At 36.8% G+C, this 22699-nt stretch overlaps 1 protein-coding gene across 3 annotated transcripts in view; it reads left to right on the top strand.

The window, feature by feature from the left end:
- Positions 1-22699, top strand: part of HIVEP1 (human immunodeficiency virus type I enhancer binding protein 1) — a 142422-nt gene that overhangs the window by 114821 nt on the left and 4902 nt on the right. For all 3 annotated transcript variants that reach the window (XM_012804254.2, XM_023512310.1, XM_023512311.1), the window contains 3 exons: positions 1404-1537; positions 2222-2397; positions 6893-6994. In XM_012804254.2, coding sequence (XP_012659708.1) covers positions 1404-1537; positions 2222-2397; positions 6893-6994 — 412 coding nt within the window. The remainder of the gene's footprint in view (positions 1-1403; positions 1538-2221; positions 2398-6892; positions 6995-22699) is intronic.

A 22699-nucleotide genomic window follows, 5' to 3' on the forward strand; every position in this document is an offset into this window, starting at 1 on the left:
GTCGGCCATGGTTGCATTTTTACCTCTGTAGTCGTCGGCCATGGTTGCATTTTTACCTCTGTAGTCATCAGCCATGGTTGCATTTTTACCTTTGTAGTTGTTGGCCGTGGTTGCATTTTTACCTCTGTAGTTGTTGGCCTTGGTTGCATTTTTACCTCTGTAGTTGTTGGCCGTGGTTGCATTTTTACCTCTGTAGTCGTCGGCCATGGTTGCATTTTTACCTCCATAGTTGTCCACCTCAATACCTCTTCACGCTGCCTTTTTGAGGAATGTGGGCAGCAGCTTTTCTTTATTCCTGTCTTAGCAAGGACAGGAGCATCTCAAAGTACTTTTCTGAGGCTGTGCAGACCCTCCTTCCATGATGTACACACACTCATCACACACTGTTAGTATGATCGCTGTCTACTTGGCGATGTAGTTATTTAAGGAGACGTGTATAAAAGAAGCCTGTGATCAGGAAAGTTATGCTAGTGTTGGATTCAGGCACAGGACTGGAGTTTGAGCCTTTGCTGCTAACACCTGACCATAGGCCAGTAGCTTAACCCTGAGAGTATCCTTTCTCACTAAAATATATCATCCACCTGTGCTGCCTGCCCCCCAAACACATGTGAGAATAGGATGATGTGATGAGTGAGAAAACATGCTAGTAACAGTACAATTGTGTAAAATTTTGTATAAAATCACAAAGTGATATTATTATTTCTGTAGGAAAACCACACATTATTTACCAGTTTAATGTTCATTTAATTATCCAGCCCAAACTGGGCTTTTGACCTTCCCTGGATCTTACAGTTATCACCATTCAGGGAACTTTTGAGAAGATACAGACAATTATGCCTTAAAATACTTGCAGGAAGGGAAAATAAAATATTGGGGAATGAGACGTCTGCGTTACTTTTATAGTGTATCTAAGATGAAGAGGTTTAGTGATACTTCTCAGGGGCTTGAGACATTATTTTACTAAAAGGGATGAATAGTTCTTTTCCATCTCCAAAGAATAAACTCTTAAAGAAATACATTTAAGCTATAGTATGAATGGTTAATTAAATATAAGAAAGAATATTTAGTCTGTTAAAAAAAATGTTTTTTAATCTATGAAATACCAAGATGGAAGTTGTAAAACCTTTATTGGGGGTGTTAGTGGACAATGGTGAAACTGGAAAGTGGCATAAGATGAATGCTACTTAATGTAGCATGAATGCTGTCTTAATGTTCAGACCGATGATTGATAAGGAAGAAGATGAAGCGGATGCCCTTTGAACATGTTAGTTCTTTGAAATGCGTTTCGTTAAGTTGACTGGATGCTCTGTGCTCTGCCATGTTTTAATTTCTAGTGAAACACTAGCATGTTTGTGTTTTCAGCTTTATTGAATTAGTTTCTCTCTCTTTTTTTTTCCTTTCAGAGAGCATTAGGTAATCAAAAGTCCACAGTAGTTGAATTCAGCAATAAAGATGCCTCTGAAATTAACAGTGAGCAAGATAAAGAAAATTCCTTTATCAAAAGTGAACCAAGAAGAATTAAAATATTTGATGGAGGGCAAGTACAAATTTTACTTCTTAAATGTACATTTAAACTTACTTTTTAAATGTACATTTGCTTTCATGTGGATGACGATTCGGTACCAACTTTATACAAATGTTGCAGGATTTCCTGGCTTATGAATAGAATCTTCATGGCAAAATATATGTCAGTTATTATGTTAAATAACGCCATTGTGGTAGAGAAAATAATGACTATTTAGGAAACATTGTAGAGCCCAGAAGACAGTTAAGAACTCAATTTTGAGAATGATTCCCAGATTTCATGTTGATTTATAGTGAGCAATGACTTGCAAAAGCTGATACCTTTGTGTATTTTGTTATGAAGAAAACAAATTGTAAAAGTACATTTTTTAGTTATGGTAAAACTTAGAAGTGTTTTAGTATTTGTACTTCTCAAGATTGAATTTAGCAATGAAGAAAACTTTTTAACCAGTCACTTAAAAACAGGGAAATACTTTTAAATTAAACATAACAGTGAATAAATGTGTTTAATTAGCCTTTAGAATTTTAAGTATTGGTGTAAAAAAGCTGGACTACTCTTATTACATGTGCATAAAATTTGTATTGGTCAAGTTTATAATTTGTGCTTTGTTTTATTTTTTAGGTTTAATCATCATTATTTTCTCAAAGATAAAGTGTCCGATCTCCCTGTTGTGTTTTTTTTTTCTCTTTAAATCAGATACAAATCAAATGAAGAGTATGTATATGTCCGAGGCAGGGGAAGAGGAAAGTACATTTGTGAAGAATGTGGAATACGTTGCAAGAAACCTAGCATGTTAAAGAAACACATAAGAACCCACACAGATGTCCGCCCCTACCACTGCACTTACTGTAACTTCTCCTTTAAGACTAAAGGTATGAGATACACATTGTTTCAAGATCCTTTTTATATGCATTTAGGTAGTAGAGCCCAAAAATCAACTTTGCATATTCTTTGGCCAATGATATAGTAGTTTAAATAGACAAGTATAAATTATAGCTTGTCAGCATTATAGAAATAAAGTCTTTATTTCTTCATGTGTTTGTAGACTCTTCGGTAAAAAGTTTTTAATTACACACTTTCAGAGTATATATAACAAATATAACATTTTAAAAGAAACAAATGCCCTTTTTAAAAATTATTCTACTCTTCCTAATTATAATAGCAGAACTTGGTGACTAATAGGCATTTTCAAAAGTATTTACTTTGAGGCTAAGGAAGAAAAATAAATCTTCACAATCACAAGTTAAGTTCATTTGGGTGCTAAAATATTGAAGAAAGATTTAAGGCAGTAACCACGATAAATTTCTGTAATAATTGCACTCATGTCTCGATATCTAATGTTAGGCACGCAAGGCTACTTTTTTCACATCACATTTGTTTACCCAAATGCTGAATTTCAGCTTCAAAATTTTTGTAAAGTTTCTACTATTTCATGTTTATAAAGAATCCCAGAACTAATCATTAAAATTATATTTAGCACCCTTTCTATTTTCTTTAGTTTTATTTAAATATATGTCTTTATTATACTTGAAGTAATTTTACCCTCTATAAATTTCCTGTCACATATGGTTACACTGCTGTAAAATGTGTTTTCCCCATTAGACTCCTTGTTCATGAATCATTATAGAACAATTTTGTTGCTCAAGATTTTAATCACATATAACACCCTTTAAAAAGTAAGACTCTCTTTAACAAATCTCTCTTTAATATAGATTTGTAAGAAAAAAATTAATTTTAAATTCAAACTTTTTATCCATTTTGAGTTAACATTTGCTTTTTTCTGATTCTATTGGTTTTGCAGTCTTGGTTTTAAAGATTTAGCAACTCTTTAGCATAATTCATTACATTTTTTTTTTGGCTAATATTTATTGGCATTTAAAGAGAGTTATAACATGTAACAACTACATAGCTTCAAATTGGCTCTGTTTAAATGCCAAAGTTATCTGAAACAAGAATAACAGATCAATGTTCTTCAATTAGCTTTGAACATTTCCAAAAAGTTTCAAGAAATTAAAGGGGTTGAGAGGAATACTCATTCTACAGTTCTGTGATTGGGATGTCCCTCTGGAGAGGGACAGGGAGTCAGGATGGCACGCTGGGTCTGAGTGAGGACTCGGGTAGGATCAGGCACTTTAGCCTTTTGACTGCATTTACTGTTTTCCACTAGTTTTGGTCCTGTGATTAAGAAACATCTATTTCCAATATGAGACCAGGAATACATTCAAAAGACAAATATTACTAATAAAAGATTATGACTTTTACAGAATGTTACCAAATACAAGAAGATCAAAATATAATGTGAAATGGGTATGATCTCCATAGAAAGAAGAAAAGGGATCTGGGTATTTTAAAAATTATATTCGTGAAATAAGGACAAGACAGAAAGGACAGACTAGGTGTGGAAAATGAAATACAGAGTTTTGGGGCAAGGAAAAATAATTTAAATCACAAAGTATTAATATTAGTGAAAAAACTCAAAGCATCATGCTAGATTTTAGATATCTGTTAATTAGATGGCGGACAGGGTATAGTCACCCCCAAAGAGAAAGCATCATCTGTTAGCAGTTTTCATGCCTTATATTTCTCTAATATGCTGTATATCTGAATTTAAAGGCATTAAATTTTTTTGCTTTATAAGATAAATCTGTGGAATTACATGATAAATAGTTATTTGAAAGAGAGCTAGCTAAGGAGACTGGTGAAGAAAACATTAGAAATTTATTATTTCTTTATTCTTATGACAGTTCTCATTTTTTATAGCTAACTTCCCTTCAGAAGTCTACCTTTTGGGAGTCTGTATAAAACATACTTCACAGCACCTTTCAAAGGTGGCTAAAGAATGCTAGATAGACCTGTTTTTTGATTAGTCTGTAGATTTTACTCTATTCTGATTTACTTGGGTATCCTAAGCAAAACACCTAACTGACACCTCCAAGTAGAGGTGTCTGTTATTAACAGAAAGGAAATAGTGATGTGTTAGCAAGTTATATAAATAATGGTGTTCAGAGACAGCGAAACACCAATAAAAGTCGAGCGAGAAATTGATGATTCTGATGGTAATGCTTACGAATCTGTAAGTCGTCATTTGTCCTCACAGTTTATTTTGAATGCATTTCAAAATAATTTTAAGATTTGTTTTCATGATTCTTCCTTAATGGTCAGTCAAGAAGATACACAGTGAGCTTGCTGTAAGATTTAATCCCTTTTATCTGATAGAGAGCTGGACTACATGTAGCTATAGGAATCTAGAAACAAAACCCCTCCCACTTTCCAGAAGATTTAGATAATTATGTTCATTAAAGCAATTGGAAAATTTGTCTATTAAATTGATATACAAGTTTTATAACATTGTGTCTTTTGTTTATTTAAGATGCAAATGTCTTGTTTATCTTACATTAGTTAGGAAGTTGGTTGTAATAAGTTCAAACTATGAGAAAATATGCTTATTAAAAACTTAGCTTCCCAAATTTGTCTAGTTAAAATATAAATATATTAACTTCTTAGAAGTAAATATTAATAAATAACATGCTGTCTATATGTGAAACACGCATTTTGAAAGTGAACTATTAGTGGACCTTATAATTCAGTCTGGAATATTGTTATGATATTGAAAACACCTTAAGTAAAATTTCAGTTATGTTAAGATGGCTAAACCATTTTTTTATGACTTTATAATATGAAAACTTTGAAGCTTTCAGAAAAAAAGTAGAGATCTGTAGAATAAAAACCAATATGGTTATAATCTTTTATTAATTGCTAACATTTTGCTATATTTGCATCATATTGTATTTTCAAATATAATTAGCATAAATAGCAAGTATCACCAAGTGTTAAGGCAGGTGGTGTTATCTCCAGAATCCCAGAAGTCGGGGTTTGATGGATCTTAGATCTATCTGTTTTAGGAGTTCTGTCACACTTGAACTCCTTGACAACTGAACTCCAGGACACTGCCCTTGTTGGCTTCTATAAGAATGTACTCTCTTATACAAGAAATGGCTTGTACAGGTGTGACCAGTTTCACGGACTAGGGCATTTTTTAGGAATTGAAGCTCTATCAAGATAGCAGTTCTGCATGTGCTTAAATTACTGCAAGTTTAGACCAATAGTTCAGACATTTTGAGCTCTTCTAAAGGCTTATGCGCAAATACTAGTTTGCCCCGTCCACCAAACTCAGTATTTAGAGTTGTTTTTGTTTTCCCAAAAGGGATGATTTGCCCTTGTCTGCAGTGTGCTTTTGTGTGGCATTGTCCAGTGAAGATGCTTCATGTCCTCAGAAGAAGCTGAGCGTCTTCTGCATTCGTGATCACTGGGACAAGTACGCCCTGTCATCCTCATTGGCCTGCTAATACTTAAAGAGGTCAATTCATCAGCTGCCTGAGGATGCACTCCTTTAGTGGTACTATTAGTAGACTTCTCATCAATATGTAAAGCAAAGTTAACGCAGGAAATTCTTTCATTCCTAACATACAGTGTTTATAATATTACAATGACCAAAAATTGTTTTATAGAGATAGTCAAGCTTGAAACTTAAAAATATAAATTCCAAGGTGTACCAGAAATAAAAAAGAAACTCAAAGCTAGCATAATGAACAGATACTAAAAAAGTTTAAATGTCCTTAGGGACTTTAGGGAAATCAAAGGCAGATATATGCCTAACCTGGGTTTTTTTTAATGCCTGTCCTGGGACAGCTTCCAAAGCCCCTAAAATAAGCTTATCTCACTTGCCAGTGACCTTGGGCCTTGTGGAAAATAGCTGCCTGCTTAAAAGCAAAAAAGCCGTATACCTGTGCAATGTAGAAAGAAAACAACAACCAAAAAAACTATTTCCCCAGAATCAATGATCTGAAACCTATGAAACCATTAACATCTCAGGCAGAAGAAATTGAGAAACTGCCTGGTAGAGATGTTTCTATAACCGAAGGTACTTAGTCCGCCATGGAAAACAAGCTTGCTGAAGATAAGCTTACAGTTAAAACCAAGGAATCAAACACTATGCGGGGCAGCCAGCAGACATAGTTAGAGAATGCACACTCTGGGAACTACAGATCACAGTGCAAGCCAGAGGGACTTTAAGTTACACATAAACGGTTGTAAGAGATAAGTAAGGACTAGAGAATAGAAACTAGAAGCAAAAAGTAGGTATCAAAGTAGAGGAACCGCATTTGAAAAAGAGAAGTAATTACTAATAACAAGATTATTATAGCATACAAATACCAATATTTTCTTTTGTTTTAATTTTAGTCGTTGGAATTATGTGACCACAAACATATGTACTTTTGCTTGAAATAAGAATGGAATGCCAGTTTTGACAGATGCAATCGCAAAATAATACGATGTAAGCTTAGTAAACATTCTTTTTCCCTTAAGGAAATCTGACAAAACACATGAAGTCCAAGGCACATAGCAAGAAGTGTGTGGATTTAGGCGTCTCAGTAGGTTTAATAGATGAACAAGATACAGAAGAATCAGGTAAGGCTTCGTACCATATTTTTCATAAATGCCATATACTATGTACACTTTTTTTTTTTGCATCCATACTCTTCTTCCCATATCCACAGATATTGCTAATTTTTGTTTTTATTGTCTCTTACTTGTACAATGTGGAAGACTCCTAATCAGTTTTCCCGTCTCTATCTAGATAGCCATCCTTCCTGTCCTTCTGTCCCACTGATGTGAAATTAATCTTCCTGAAGCATATGACTAGTCATCTCCTCTGCTCAAAGTTTTTAATTTGTCCATTAAATAAGGAGTATGATCACTTGACTTTTAGCATTCTTTGTCATCTGCCGCCTGCCTGCTTCCTCACCCTTCTCATTTCTCTCTTTCTCCCATCCTCGTGCTTGAATTTCCCACTCACCTGACATTGATCCACTCTTTACCTGTACAACCCTCCCTTAAAGCACTACCCTCACCCTCTGCAAAAATGCCGCTCCCAGTCTGCACTGGTCAAAATTTCACTTTTCTTTAAGATCTAGCTCAGATCCACTGCCTTTATAAAGCCTCAGCGTTTCTCTGCCCACACCGCTGGCAGGAAGTGATTTTCCCCTTCTCTGAACTCCTGTAGTGTTTTAGGTTTCCTCTCGGAGAGCATGTAATCCCTTTCCACCTTATTTTGTGACATTTGTGTGCTTGCCTTAGCTCCCCAGTGAGACTACTCAGTACCTCTGAGCAGAATCAATGACCCAGTGATATTTGCTTCACCCACAGCACTTAGCACAGTGCTTTTGCCCACAGCAGCTACTCTGTAAATATTTGTACAATAAAACATTCTTTTGCTTCTCCAAAATGTTTAATATTTTGAACAAGTGAACTGGCTGAGGAGTTGTTTCTTTTTTCTTTTTTAAAACAGGGCTAACTCAACAAATCTAAGTATTTATCTCTGACCAGTTTTAATAGAAAATCAACCTGGTCATCTGTTCTGACTCATCAGAGAATAGAGACACTTTTCTTATAAAACTTTTTTTAAACCCAAGGGTTTATCATCGAAAGATAATTAAAGAAAAAAGATATCCCACCATTTTTTAAAAATGACCTACATTAAATATTTACCTGCTTGCCATGTTTTCCTTAATATGTATTAGTTTGGGATAAAGACAGTTTCCAAAGAGAAATTGATGAGGACATCATTGAAAATAGACTAAATAGACTAAATAGACTAAAATCTATTTAATCCCACTCAACAACCAACAATACAATTACATTGAATTTTAGATGGTATACAGCAATTCAGATGTAAAAAGTTAGGAATTCATGAAAGGTTTCACCACTTGCTAGAAAACACACAAGGTAAAGCAGAAATCAGTGCTTATAATAGGAAGGACTGATTTCTAAGAAATGTGTAAATGTACAAAGCATTATATGCTTTTACATATTTTACTTACTCATGATGAATTTTATAAAAACTTACCATGTCTGCAGAGTCCTCTAAATTGTTACGAGAAGGCAGGACTTGTGTCCTAAATTTGCCTAGGAGAATAATTGTAGTTTCATTATCCTGTATTATTTAGATTGATTGACTAATTTACTTACATATCTACCTATTAAATTTTGTATTTTTTATATCATTCCAAAAGCTTTTGAAGCCAATCTTAGATTATTACTCAAATCTGATGGCCTGCTTCTCAATTTGGGTTAGATCTTCTGATAAAATGATAATAGTTTTACCTGTTTTCTTTTTTAATTTTCTTACATTACCGTATTTGTGGGCAATGCGCTTCAAGTTTCTTCATGGTGTTTATCAAATAGTAAAGTATAACATACAGGTGGACTTATGCCAACCGCTGCCTCACACTGTACTACAGACCTAAACCTTGTTATTGCTATGCCAATAAAGTTTCTCCTTTTGCTTTATTAAAGGGCAATGTATTAATAGGTATCAACACGGTGAATAATTTTTTTTAAACTCCTCATTTTCCTTTTTTTATTCTCTATTGCACTTTTAAAAAATACCTAGTATAGAGGATTAAACATCATACAACAGTCACCAGTATCATAAGTCATCTAAGGAATTACTGTGAACAAGACATTCTCAACATTCTTTAAATACAAAAAAATACACAAAAATCTTATTACATGTACTCACATATTCCCAGCAGAGTTGGTGGTGATTTAAATGTTTTCTCATGTTTGCATCAAATTCTTTATATAAACTACCTGTGTTTTTCAGACCAGCTCAGGAAGGCATTACACCTAAAGGGCAGCTTCCCGCGCCTCCATCCACGCCCCCTCCCTCTCAGAGTCAAACTCTAACTGCATTACAATTCTTGTACCATCTGGGTGTGTCCATGAATAGTATGGGGGTTTATTTGTGAACCATAGCACTCCGTACATAGATACCTAGAAAATTGATTTTACATTGTTCTCTGGGCGAGACTTTGCATTTTCTCTCCTCCTTAACTATACCTAATACTGTCAGAATTTTAATTTGGGGCCAATTTGATAGCTGATCGTTTGTAGTCTTTTTTGTGGTTTCTCAGTTACTAAGGTTGAGTCTCATTATTCTTTAAAAAAGACTTAGAATCTGTGAAACTGATGATAGTTACGGGTGCAGTTTTTTACAGTGGTTCTCAGCCTTCCTAATGCCTTGAAGTATTTTCATGGTTGCAAAGGGGTCGCGACCCACAGGTTGAGAACTGCTAGCAGATGGTCAGATGTCGGTGTTTATTGGGGGAAGCCTGAGTGTGACGCTGTGTGTTGGAGGGTGTGCTGTCCTCTCGCCCAACACTGGTCCAGGACATAGTAGCACTTGTTTATCGGCCTCCCAGCTGGCTCCTCCCCTCAGCCTCTCCCTGTGTAAACCCAGGGCTGTGGTCGATCTCGTCTCCTCTTCCCTGCCTGTGCTATTCCCTCCACAGCCTCATCCAGCCTCCTGACTGCACAGTTCACTCCAGGCTTTCCCATCCTTCCCACTCCCCTGCCTCCTCTGGGATGTCTGGTCGGCCTCCCAAGTGTACCCCTGAGAAACATACCTCCCATTTAGCCTTCTCATGTCCATCTTTCTCTCATTTTGCCCCTAATCTTATCAGTGAAACTACTCAGCTCTTCCTTCAAAATAACTTCAGAATCTAGCCCCTTTTAACCACTTCTACCACTCTGCCCTGGTCAAAGCTACCAAATTGCTTTAGAAACTCTTTATAGTTCAACCCTGCTTCTTCTTTTTTTTTTTTTGCAGTTTTGGCCAGGGCTGAGTTTGAACCCGCCACCTCTGGTATATGGGGCTGGTGCCCTACTCTTGAGCCACAGGCACCACCCTCAACGCTGCTTCTTTACAGACTGTTTTTAACATGATAGCCAAAGTAGTCTTATTCCTTTGCTGACAACCCTCCAGTGATTTTCTGTCTCATTCAGAACACTGGTCAGCCACAGCCTGGGAGCTGTCCCACCCACTCAGCCTTCCCCCAGGCTCTGCTCCCATGCATTCTACCCTCACTCTCAACCGTGGCCATGCTGGTCTCCGGCTTTCTGTTGAATGCACCCAGTAGGCCCTAGTCCCAGGGATTTTGCACTCCTTTCCTGTTGGGAATGCCCTCCACCAGATACTGTGAGACTCGTCCCCTCAGGCCTGCAGCTCTCTGTGCAGACAGCCCTGACCTGTGGGGTCTCCCAAACCTGAATCCATCATCCATCTAGAGACACCCACTCCCTTACTGCCGGCTCCAGTTATGCCCTTTATCCTGTTTTCTTTTTCCTCATACCACCTATCACCCCCGGATGTGTGTGTGTATTAGTTTATTATCTGTTTCTTCCAACTAGAGATAAACTACAGGATAGGGATTTTGTTTTGCTCACTGCTCTGTCTCCAACTCCTGAAGACTGTGCCTAGCAAATAGTATTAATAAATAGTAAGCAGTTTTTGATTGGGTGCATGACCAGAAAAAAATTCTCTATAATCTACTAAGAAATAATTCATTATTATTTTAAGAATTTGATACAGCTTTCCAGTAAATTCCTTCACTAATCAAATGTTAGCTACATTTAATAGCTTTACCTATGGATATGTTTATGGTGTCTATGTTATATGGCCAGGCAGCAGTGTTGGCATTGATAATACCCACAGAATAGCATTTGCTTGTTAATGTGTTTATTGGTCACTGGATCAGAAAATTAAGATGATTTCAGTTTCCCAGCTATTTCATATTCTCATCTTTGATAGTATCTTTCTAAATTGATAAAGATCTGTTTTTTAGTAGTTTCAGACAGGAAAAGTTTATTCTCTTTGTGACTGATTCATTTTCTTATTTATCACTTCAGCAAGTATTTAATTAGTATATGCACAGTTACTGTCCTCTGGGAGCTTCTGGCCCCTGGGTGTGATGTGGGGCAAGCCCAAATTTGGCAGAATTCACTTCTTAAGACTGGGATCCAGGAATGATCAGTGGGGGCCAAGTGGGTTGCAAAAGGATGACTAAGATACCTGAGAAGAAAGGGAAGGGATTGATTTCTTCTTACATTCTTTATTTGAAATAGTGTTGTTGAGGAGGTGGCATAAGGGCAGGCAAGCATCCTAGGTCAAGGGAGATTTGGGGCAAAGGCCCCCAGTTTGGGAGGAGGGAATAGAGCATAAAAATGGGACAGGAGAAGAAAGAGTGTCTGGGGCCCAGGCCTCGGGCCGAACTTGGGAGACAGATGGAAGGGAGTCTGAATGTGGGGAGTGGTCATTCCAGGAAACCCTATTCACTGATCCTGAAATACATATCTCATTTCTGCCATGGAAGTTCATAGTAAATTCTTCATGTTTTGACACTCCAAAATGTTTCTATTATTCTTTTAAGATGTGATTTTTAGTCTTTTTCTTAAATAATCAATGGCAGGTATAGTGTTTCTTCAATTAAGGAAGTGTGAATTTTTTTAGTAACAACTAAAGTTGTGTAAAGCCATTGTTTCTTTAGAACCACATATATCTAACTTTTACTCTGGATTATTTTCTGAAATGTTCTGGAAATGAGACAAAAGATAGAAGGGCTTGTAATCTGTGACCCTGGAATGTTCATTGTTGAGGTTTGGTTTTTGTTTGCTTGCTTTTTGCTGTTGCCGCTGTTTTATTTTGTAGTAGGAAATTAGGCAGGAATGACTAGAAGCAGCATGATTTTTATTAGGGGTATACCCCATTCAGCAACACTAGTATTAAATAATACCACAGAGCAACACCTTTTTTCTGAACGGCAGCGTGTTTTTACAAAGTACCTCAGGCCTTCCATGTCCCTCATTCTCCACCAAATGGAGTTTAGCAGTTTGGGTAAAAATCTGATGATTTTCCCTTGTAACGTCTGGTTTTGTATGAAAAATGTATAAATGTAGAATAACTAATTTGGAAATCTTGCTTTTTATTAAATTAGGGAGCATTATCTTCCCTGGAATTAATTTCTACTCTGGCCCAGCATCATAGTGAGACTTTCACCATAGAATAGGCGATGGTAAAAAAAATAAGGCCCAGCTTGTCCCTACTCTAATGTTTTTATGATATAGTTAAAAACCTTGCCTTTTTCAACTTCATAAGGATGTTTGTAAGGAGAGCAACATATATGTTATATAAAGAGTTTCAAATTACCATCAATTTTATTTCCAAGGAAAATACATACTACTGAGTATTAGACATATATTATCAGTAGATAAGGTGTTTGAATTAAAAAACGATGGAGAACAAATCTTTTTAATACCACAGTTTTGAGTTTGGAAGTGTTCCATCCCCTAGTGGAACAAAGCTGGGGTGGTGCAGAGGCTGGCCAGCAGGGGTGATCTCACGTGGTGCTCGCTCACTGGGGTGTCTCCACCTCCCTGTTCACAAGGGCAGCCTGGTACTCCTGTGGCTCCAACTCATGATAGCAGCTCCTTTGGAGTCTTTAGCCACCACATAGGAGCCTCTGCCATTTTTGAGATTCCTGCTTGACAGTGTATTCTTCATTTTCTTGTCTCAATAAATGAAGATAAATGATAGTATCATATGGTGATCTGGGGTCTTTTTAATACATAACCTCTTTAGTATCATGGGGTCTTAATATCATTTCTCATGTTCTTAATCTAACATAAATCTAATATGAAGCCCACTACACAAATACACTGCTAGAAACCATGCTGGCATTTAATTTGCTACGTGTCTACATTAAAAATTCAGGAAAATACTAAGGGTTTTCTGACAGTAAGGTGCTGCGGCAGTTATCACAGTTGGCGTTCTTGCCTTAACATAGCAATTACATTGGCTTTTCAGATGCCTTTCATTATGCTTTTACAACCGTGATTATTCAGGGATACCTGGTCAAGCTAAATGAAAATTGAAAATCTGAAATAACCCAGTAAATGCCTTTGTCTTCTAGGTTTTTTTCAAACACATTTGAAAATTGTCATTGAATCATGCTGACAGATTGCAGATGCCCACTAAATACAGAGCTTAAAAAAAAATGAGTAGCCCCAATCAGGAGGAGGCACATGTCCAGTACTGTGAAACGTCAGGTCTCGATCCATATAAAAATTAAGTCTTCTCTAGTTTGATAGCCATACTTTCTATTTCCTGTAGGAAACATAGATAACATTCATAACAGGATAGTAGTTATGTCTGCAGGGAGAGTCCTATAGTACCTTAAGAAGGACCATTAGATTTGGCATACTTTTCTGAAAGTCACATACAGTGTGTACTTTGATGCTTTGTTTGAGGATCATGTTGGTACACCCATGTTTCATCACCAGTGACAACATGGCCCAAAACATTGTCATGCCTCTCCAAAAGGTCTTGGCAAAATTCGACAATTTTGCTTTTTTGTTCTTTGGTGAACTTCTTCTGGACACCTTTCTCATGGCATGATTTTCAGTTAAGAGTTTCCTAACTGCTTCTTTATTGAGATTTACTTGGTCTGATGTGCTTCTCATGGTCATCCGACACTTTTGATCTGCAATCCAATTAAATTTTGCGATGTTTTCATCAGTTTTGATTGTTATTGACAGCCCTGACCTCTCTCTTCATCAATGATTCTTTCTTTCCCCTCAGAAAATACTTAATCCACTTGTACACTGCTATTTTCTTCATGGCATTATCCCCATAAACTTGGACTAATATGTCTCTGATTTCACTTCCACTCTTGCCAAGTTTAACAAGAAATTTAATGTTTGTTCATTAATCTGACATTCTTGTGACAGCACACAAAAACACATGATAATAATGAACTTAGCAAGACACTGCCATTTGTCAAGCTATGAGACACTGATATACCAAGGTTATGAAACCTTGCTAAGTTGTTTGTACAGTGCTGCCAACATAAGTGCACAGTGGAAAGTTTGTGAACTTAATTGTTAGACCTTATATATTTAAATCTTGATTATCTCAAAAACATAGGAAATGGTGTGAATCTTTTTTTTTATTATTATTTTATGCATTTATTTTTATGTTTTTGGATAAGATTTTTACTGGATCCTTTTGCAGTCTTTTTTTAAAATTTTCTCTACACTTGTACATGTGTTTATTTAGTTTCCACTTTTTGCCTTCACAAAATTAAAGAGGCTTAAAATTTAATGACAATAACAATGTTTAAGATAAGGACTAGAAACAAAAACCTTGTAAAAAACGAATGAAGATAAATACATTCGGAAAAGAAATCAGATGATTGCTGCAACGAAATATTGAGTAATAATAATGATGATGCAAAAAAAGTAACATTCACATTGTCAGATAAAAGTATGTCTATCGTAGAGGTTCAGTATGGAGTCATCAGTTAACTTCTTTTTTTTCCCCCCAAAGTCTCAAAGAATAGAGAATATTTATTTTTATAAATAAAAGATAATTTAAAAAACAGATCTTGCTAATTCTTATAGATAATAGAAAAAGAAGAAATACTTCAAAATCATTCTGCTTCATCTGGATATGCCTGATATTAAAACTGGAAAAAATACCTTATTATAAAGGGAAATTACAAACATATTTCCCTTATAAATGAGGATGCAATATCCTAAACAACATAGTAACAAGTTGAATTAAAGGTGTGAATCTTTAAAAAAAAGAGGGGACCATAATTTGACATACCTGATTCTAAATCTAAAAAGAAAACCCACAACCCTTGGCAGAGTTTACAGAACAGCACCTGAAACCTAAAGATAGTGTTTGTAGGTTTATAGGACACATTTGGGGCCTTAGTCATTTAACTGATCTTTTCTGTAGCATAACCTGAGCTTTCATTCATTAAACAAAATGTTTTAAATGCTTACAACAGGCCAAACAGTATTTCTACAAAGCATCCCAAAAACTAAAAAATAGTATTTATTTTTTAAACATCATTATCACTTTTTATCTTGGTCAATTCATAGCTTTCTGAGGAAAGCCCAGCTCTTATCTTGTGTTCGTATTTAATTCTTTTGCTGCTGCCTTGTTTTGTTTTTCACTCAAGGTTCTCTCCAGATTTATTCCTAATTAATCTCAGAATTTGTTTTCTAGGCTTTATCTTCAATCTTTTCTTTTTTCAGGGTCCTAACCCTGTTCTCTGCTCTGCCAACCTCACCGTATGTAGATCGTCAGTCACCAGCACATTGCGTGTTTCCTGGTAAAGAGCGTTCATTAAAGGGCCATGTGAAAATGATGTGATGAAAGCCACACCACCCTTGCTCTTTTTAACTCTGTACCACCCTTGGCCATAGCAGGCTATACAGCTGTCTTAATCTTTTGGCAGATGAATTCTTGTTCTGTCAATGGGGTAAATTGGGGGATGTGGGGAAATGTTTATTTTGAATTGAGCAGAGGGAATTTATAATTTTTGTAAGCCACCTATTAGAATTTGGACACTTGGCATTCAGAAGAAGTTTCTATGAATTTAAGACTAGCAACTCAAGCTACAGTCACAGCATATGCTCCAGCCCCACTGCACATTCCCTCACATTCTTACCATACAGATTAGACACCCTCAGGAGTTTTGTTCTTGTCATCTTGGGGTACTACATTTTAGTTTTCACCTTTTGTGTCAAAAATCACGCTGCCAGCTATTTGCTTTTTATCCTTTGATCCAAAGAATGTTTTTGTCACCAGAATGCTGGGCTTCAATGCAAGGAATGTTAATGTGCACCCTCAGCTGCCAAACTTGGAGAACCATTTACTACGGAGAAGTGCAGTGAGAAACTTTATTCTTGTTGAGGTTTAAGTCCTTAATAACACTGCATGTGAGAAGATGAGGCTAGATCACACATTTTAAAACCTGTATCACATTTACCCTTTAGAAAATACTAATTTAAGTGAATTTTATAAAAAATATCAGCAAATCTTTCACCTAGAGAATGTTGTCATTGAGGCTTTTATGGGAAATATTGTTATTCTTTTTAAGAAGAACTTCCATATAGAATATGAAAGAAAGCATAATGGGCTTTAGGATTTATGGTTAAACTAAAGCAATGTTAAAATCACTTAGGAATGATATAGATGTGAGTCTTGCTGACTTCCTAAAGTTAACAGTAAACTCTGGTTCATTACGTTGTTTATGATATTTTCATCTTCAAGAAAAGACACAATAGTGTTTGCATGCTTTAACATTTTTCCGCCAGGTTGCTGCTGTTTGGCATTCATAATGGTATTGCTAAACATATGAGAGAAACAAAAACACACAAACTCCAACAAGGAAAGAATGTTGCTACTGAGTGTGGGTTGGGGTAGGAGAGCTGGCCCTCAGGAGCTCCTTGGGGGAGTTCCGTGCTGCCTGTGACTCTGACTCTTCCAGCAGGTGTCACTGTCTGGCAACAGTGGAGGGTAGGTGGCAGTTCATCTCACTGATCTTCAAAAGACTAGTTTTGCACTGCATCTGTAGGGAAGTTGTTTGACGTAAATTTATCAAAATCTTTACTTAAAAAAAAAAATTTACCTGTGGCATATGCACAGAAAAAAATGAATTAAACTTGTGCTGATATAAAATTTTATTGAGTATTGGAAACATTTCTGATAAATGGGGAGTGTGTTTATGGGGACATAAACTAGGAACTTTGAAGGGCCATTTATTTTTGTATTTATTAAGCGAATGTGGATTTCCTTATGCACTGGTGTCTGTTGGAGAGTCTCTGATAGCTGCAGAGGGATAAGCCCCAGTGTCTACCCTCCTGGAGTATTAGGCAATACTGTACATACCAAGAAAAGAACAGCTGTAATCTAACAGGAAAAAGTCAGTATATTTTATTAGAACAATGAAAAGACTCCTGAATGCATAAATAGCTTGTCTCCTCTCCTGACTTGGATGCATTCTGGCCAGATGCAGTATAACTTTCTTGTTTAAGACGGTTTGGTATCACTTCTGTCATGGGTGGTTATTAAGTTTAAACCTGATAGGCAATATAGATGTTAGCAGACTTCTTTTGCGAAGGGCCAAATAGTAAATATTTTAGGATTTGCAGGCCATTCTCTGCCACAACTCTTAGACTTTGTGATTATAGCAAAAAAAAAAAAAAAAAGCCATAAATAATTAGTAAATGAATAAGCCTTGCTGTGTTCGAGTAAAACCTTATTCACAGAAACAGGCAGAGAGCCACATGTGGCCAGGGACCAGAGCTTGCCAATCCCTAATATATAAAGTACTCAGGATAGTACCGTAGATATTAAGTAATGTGTGGTAGCAAAGTAAGCCACATCACCAAGTCACATGTGGTCCAGTTTTGGGAGTCAGTAGCAAATCCTTGTCCTCTTCCTCTCTGTCATGTTGATCATAGGCAAAGCCTAGCACTTTTCATTTCTGGATCTTCTATCAGCAGAAGTTCTGATTGAGTAACAGTAGTCGTTGTTAGAGGGTAAGGTAGAGTTAAGGGGACATGGAAGCAAGGTAGAGAATTGTGACTGGGATGAGTCCAAACAGAGAGCAGAGTTGTCTGGACTTTATTGGGTGCTGTGGATATTTAAAAGGGTACTTGTCCTCTTTTTAAGCTACCCAGGTTTTTTCTTATCACCTCCAAATAATCAAACCCTGTTTAACAAATACGTAGTGATTCAAAATTCCTTCTCAGGTGCTTAAACTTTGATGGTGGCTTTCCCCTTCAGGAGATTCCAGATACTATACATTCAGAAAGAGAAACATTCCTCTCTCCTTATTCCAGGGAAGGGGACCCAGGAGAGAATCCCAGCCCCTCTAAGTTCTCTCCAAGCTGCAGATGTGTGGCTGTGTCCAAAGAGAAGAAAGTCCAGGAAGCCAGCCTGTGTATCCCCACCCATACTTCTACTAATTCTGATCCAGAATGTGATCTGAATAAGGCAAAATAGGATTAAAATGGAGCCTAATAGTTTTATATCCTCTCTTTAAAAATATATGTTCTTATTTTTAAATTCTTTGTATTAATTGCATACACTGAAATAGAAATCAGAATGCTTTTTGAAAACAAGAAATATTTTAAAATATTTCTAATACACTGTATAACTGAATTTTTAAACTTTTAAAAAAAATTTGGCTTAATGTGCAGATACAAACAAGTAGGTTATAATGTTTGCATTTGTTAGGTAGAGTTCCTCTCGTATTTGTGTCCTTCACCCAACAGGTGTGCCATATAGCCTTACATTGTGCCCATTAAGTTGGGAGCACACCAGTCCCCCTCCCTTCTCCCCCCTCCATTGAATTGATTTGAGTTTTTCTCTTATGTGAGCGTGTATTAAATCATCTACTGGCTTCATATTATATTGAATACACTGGATACTTGCTTTTCCATTCTTGTGATACTTTGCTAAGAAGAAAGTGCTTCAACCACATCCAGGTTAACACAGCAAATGTAAACTCCCCATCTTTTTTAATATCTATGGATGTACCATGGTATCCATATACTACAGTTTGTTAATCCATTCCTGGGTTGGTGGGCATTTAGGCTGTTTCCACATCTTAGTGATTATAATTTGAGCTGCGATAAACAATCTAATGCAAATGATCTTTTTTTTCTGGGTAGATGCCTAGTAATGGGATTGCAGGATCAAATGCAATCTGATTTGAGTTCTTTGTGGATTCTCCATGTTTCTTTCCAAAGAGGCTGTATTAGTTTGCAGTCCCACCACCAACGTAAAAGTGTTCCCTTCTCTCCACATCCGCACCAGCATCTGCAGCTTTGGGATTTTGTGATGTGGGCTATTCTCACTGAAGTTAGGTTGTATCTCAGGGTGGTTTTGATTTGCATTTCTCTGATAATTAGAGACAATGAACATTTTTTCAAATGTTTGTTAGCCACTGTCTGTCCTCTTCTGAGAAGGTTCTGTTCCTGTCTCTTACCCAGTGGGTAGAAGGGATTGTTTATTCTTTTTCTGTTGATGAATTTGAGCACTCTGTAGATCCTCGTTATCAACCTTTTGTCAGAGTTGTAATATGCAAATATCTTTTCCCATTATGAAGGTTGCATATTTGCTTTAATTGTTGTGTCTTCAGCCGTGCAGAAGCTTTTCAGTTTAATTAAGTCTCATTTGTTTATTTTTGTTGTTGTTGTGATTGCCACAGTAGTCTTTGTCATAAAATCTTTCCCTAGTCTGACATCATCAAGAGTTTTTCCCACACTTTCTCCTCGGATTTTTATCATTTCATGTCTTGGATTTAAATAATTTAATTCATCTTGAACTAGTTTTTGTAAGTGGCGAAAGGTGCAGGTCCAGTTTCTGTCTTTTACTTATGGTTATCCGGTTCTCCCAGCACCGTTTGTTGAGTAGGGACTCTTTTCCACGATGTATGCTTTGGTGTATCAAAGATCAGGTGGAGATAAGAAACTGGTTTCATCTCTTGGTTTTCTGTTCTGTTCCATATGTCTATGTCTCTGTTTTTGTGCCAATACCATGCTGTTTTGATCACTGTGGACTTGTAATATAATCTAAAGTCTGGTAGAGTGATGCCTCTGGTTTTGTTTTTATTACTAGAATTACTAAACTTTTGTAGTTAATATAAAATTCAGGATACTTGTGAAATTTAAGTATTTCAAATATTAGTTTAAATTCTCCTTGGAAGTATATCTTATATATTCTACCATTTATAATCAAATAATTAGATGAAGCTTGTGGAGTCTTTATCTGTAAACATTGCACTCATACATATGTACAAGCTAGCTTATTGACTATAATTCTTTCTTTACCCGATTATTCTATTATTATAGTTAGATTTTAAAAATATAATTAAATGTTGACTCTATAGCACAGACAAATATGGGCTTGAATCTCAGTTCTGACACTTGTGAGTGGTGGGGTCAAAATAAAATAATTTTTAATTATTAATATTAATATTGTTAATAATTTAATAAATTAAATAATGTTAATAATTAAATAATATTTAATATTAATATTGTTAAGTAATATTAAAAATAATTACTTGTGTTTTTTTTAAATTATTCTTAGAGAAAAAGTCAAATTCTTGATTAGTCTTTAATTATGATCAAATGGAATTGGTTTGTTCATAGCACAAGCTAGCATCTTTTGTGGAACTGGAATAGAACCCCTTAGTTATCATAGGTACAGTCGAATAAGAAATGCAAAACAAGCACTTTTAGGAAGTAAAAATTTAAAACCTATCTATGTTAGGGTAAATTGAGGAGAAATTTTGTATTTCTGAATTAAGCAGTAGAAATGTTGGAAGTGATTTCAAGAATTGGTAGTATCCTATTAAACAATAGGAAATTTAAAAAACACTTATCAGAAAAAGTCTTGGTTTGACTATGAGGATAGTGAGGAGGTGGATGTTGTGCATGGTTTCCTGAAAGACAGAATGTTGGTGTCATTCTGTAGAGTAAATAGAGACCCTAGATCATGACAGATAGGCTTTTCCTAACTCTAGCTTTTAAAGGTGAATTTTGGTCTTACAGAAAAGTAGCATAGAGAGTCCCTGTCTGCTCTTGGCCAGCTACTCCTGTGTTAGCCTCTTGCATAGCCATCGAGCGTTTGTCAACACTGAGAAATGAACCTCGGCTCAGCGTTACTAACTGAAGGACGCCATTCATTTGGATTTTACCAGTTTTCCCAGCAAGTCTACTTTGTGTCCCCAGACCCTGCAGTGAATTTAGTCTTTGTGGGCCCTTTGGCTCCTGCATTGTGCTTCTCAGTTTTTCCTGTCATTCATGACCTAGACACCTTTTTTAGGGTATTGATCAGTTATTTTGATGAAGGTTTCTGGACGTGGATTTTTCTGGTATGTTTCATTACTAGATTGAGGGTGTGTATTGAGGAAGATGGCACAGGGTGGTATGTTTCCCTTAGCACCTCATAACAGTGTACATGACAGTAATGGGTATCGTCAGTCACAGTAACCTTTCATCAGTTGGCTGAGGTGGTGTCTGGCAGGGCTCTGCATTGTAAATACACTATATGTATTTTTTCTTTTTGAGATGAGTTCTAACATTGTCACCTGGGCTAGAGTTCATTGGCATCATCAAAACTTATTGCAACCTCCAACTCCTGGCTCAGTGATCCTCCTGCCTCAGCCTCCTGAGTAACAGGGACTACGGGTACACCACTACACCCCGCTAATTTTCTACTTTTAATGTGGAGATGGGGTCTTGCAAGGTCAGGCTGGCCTCAGATTCCTGGCTTTGGGGGGTGAGGAGGAGAATGGGTGCTGTCTCTCTTCTGATTGAGCTGGCTTCCCACATGCATCCTGTTCCGGGGTGTCTGAGCTTCCTTAGTTCCGCTGTCCCTCCTCAGTGGCTGTGGTGGGCTCTGCTGTAATGCCCCTCCCCAAAGTCAAGTTGTACTATTTCTCTGTTTTCCTTTCTCCCTGTAGGGAGTTTTTGCCGGTGGGCCCCTCACAAGATAAGGCTTTATTTTCCCTAGTGGGGGAGGGGAGATAGATCCAGGTGAAATTTTCCCCGCTCCTATATGGCTGCTGCTCCTCTCCCCCAGCTCTGGGCCAAGTGGCACTTCTTGCCCTCTTTACTCCCAGTGCCTTTATTTGGGGAGGCAGGGTGTTGTGATGAAGCTCCTGCAGGAGGGTGTGGCCCCCAGAGCTTTCACACAGTCCTGCCAACCCACCCTTGCCTGTGACTGACTGCTTGAGACATAAGCTGTGTCAACTCTGTTCCCACCGATCCTGTCTCTCCTTAGATTTTAGACTGTTGATTGTCTGAGACCTTGGCTTTTTGATGCTTTTGGGAAAAGTTGTAAATGGAAAGTTAAGTCCACTCTTTTTTTTTTTTTTTTTGTCTATGGGTGAAGTAATAGTTTTGAAAGTAAAGCAGTCTTATCCTAGTTCGACTTCACAGCATGGCGGCCTTGGATGAAATCAGCCAGGAACCTGTTCTCCCCGTCTTCCCAGTCCCCTCCAGGCTTCTCTCTTTTTCTTCTTTAAAAGGAGATGCATCTGTAAAAACCAAACTCTGATTTGGCACTGATGTGGCAAGTTCAGGTTAAATTGAGGATAACACTCTAATTTTAGAATGTCAAACATCAGACAAAATACAGGAGAAATATCTGAGGCAGGATTCTGGGCATTTGCCCAGAAGTCACCCATTCTGTCTCTAGCACAGTCCCCTAGTGGAATTCAAAAATTTGGTATTACTTTATTACTTATTTTATAACATCCTAGTAGAACCCTGAAAGCAAAAGGCCTAGGAGATCTCACAATAAAGAAACTTAAATGCATTGTATTTTACATGTATCTTTGAGCTTTTTAATTATAAAACTAACATAGGCTCATGATAAACAGCAAATTGTAGTCCTTTGTATCCCCTAGAAATAATCACCCCTAAATGTTTTGGTATAGGTGTTCTGAGACTTTTCTCTAAAAA

The sequence above is a fragment of the Otolemur garnettii genome, unplaced genomic scaffold (assembly GCF_000181295.1).
Source record: "Otolemur garnettii isolate 467f Iridium unplaced genomic scaffold, OtoGar3 scaffold00026, whole genome shotgun sequence".
NCBI lineage: Eukaryota > Metazoa > Chordata > Mammalia > Primates > Galagidae > Otolemur > Otolemur garnettii.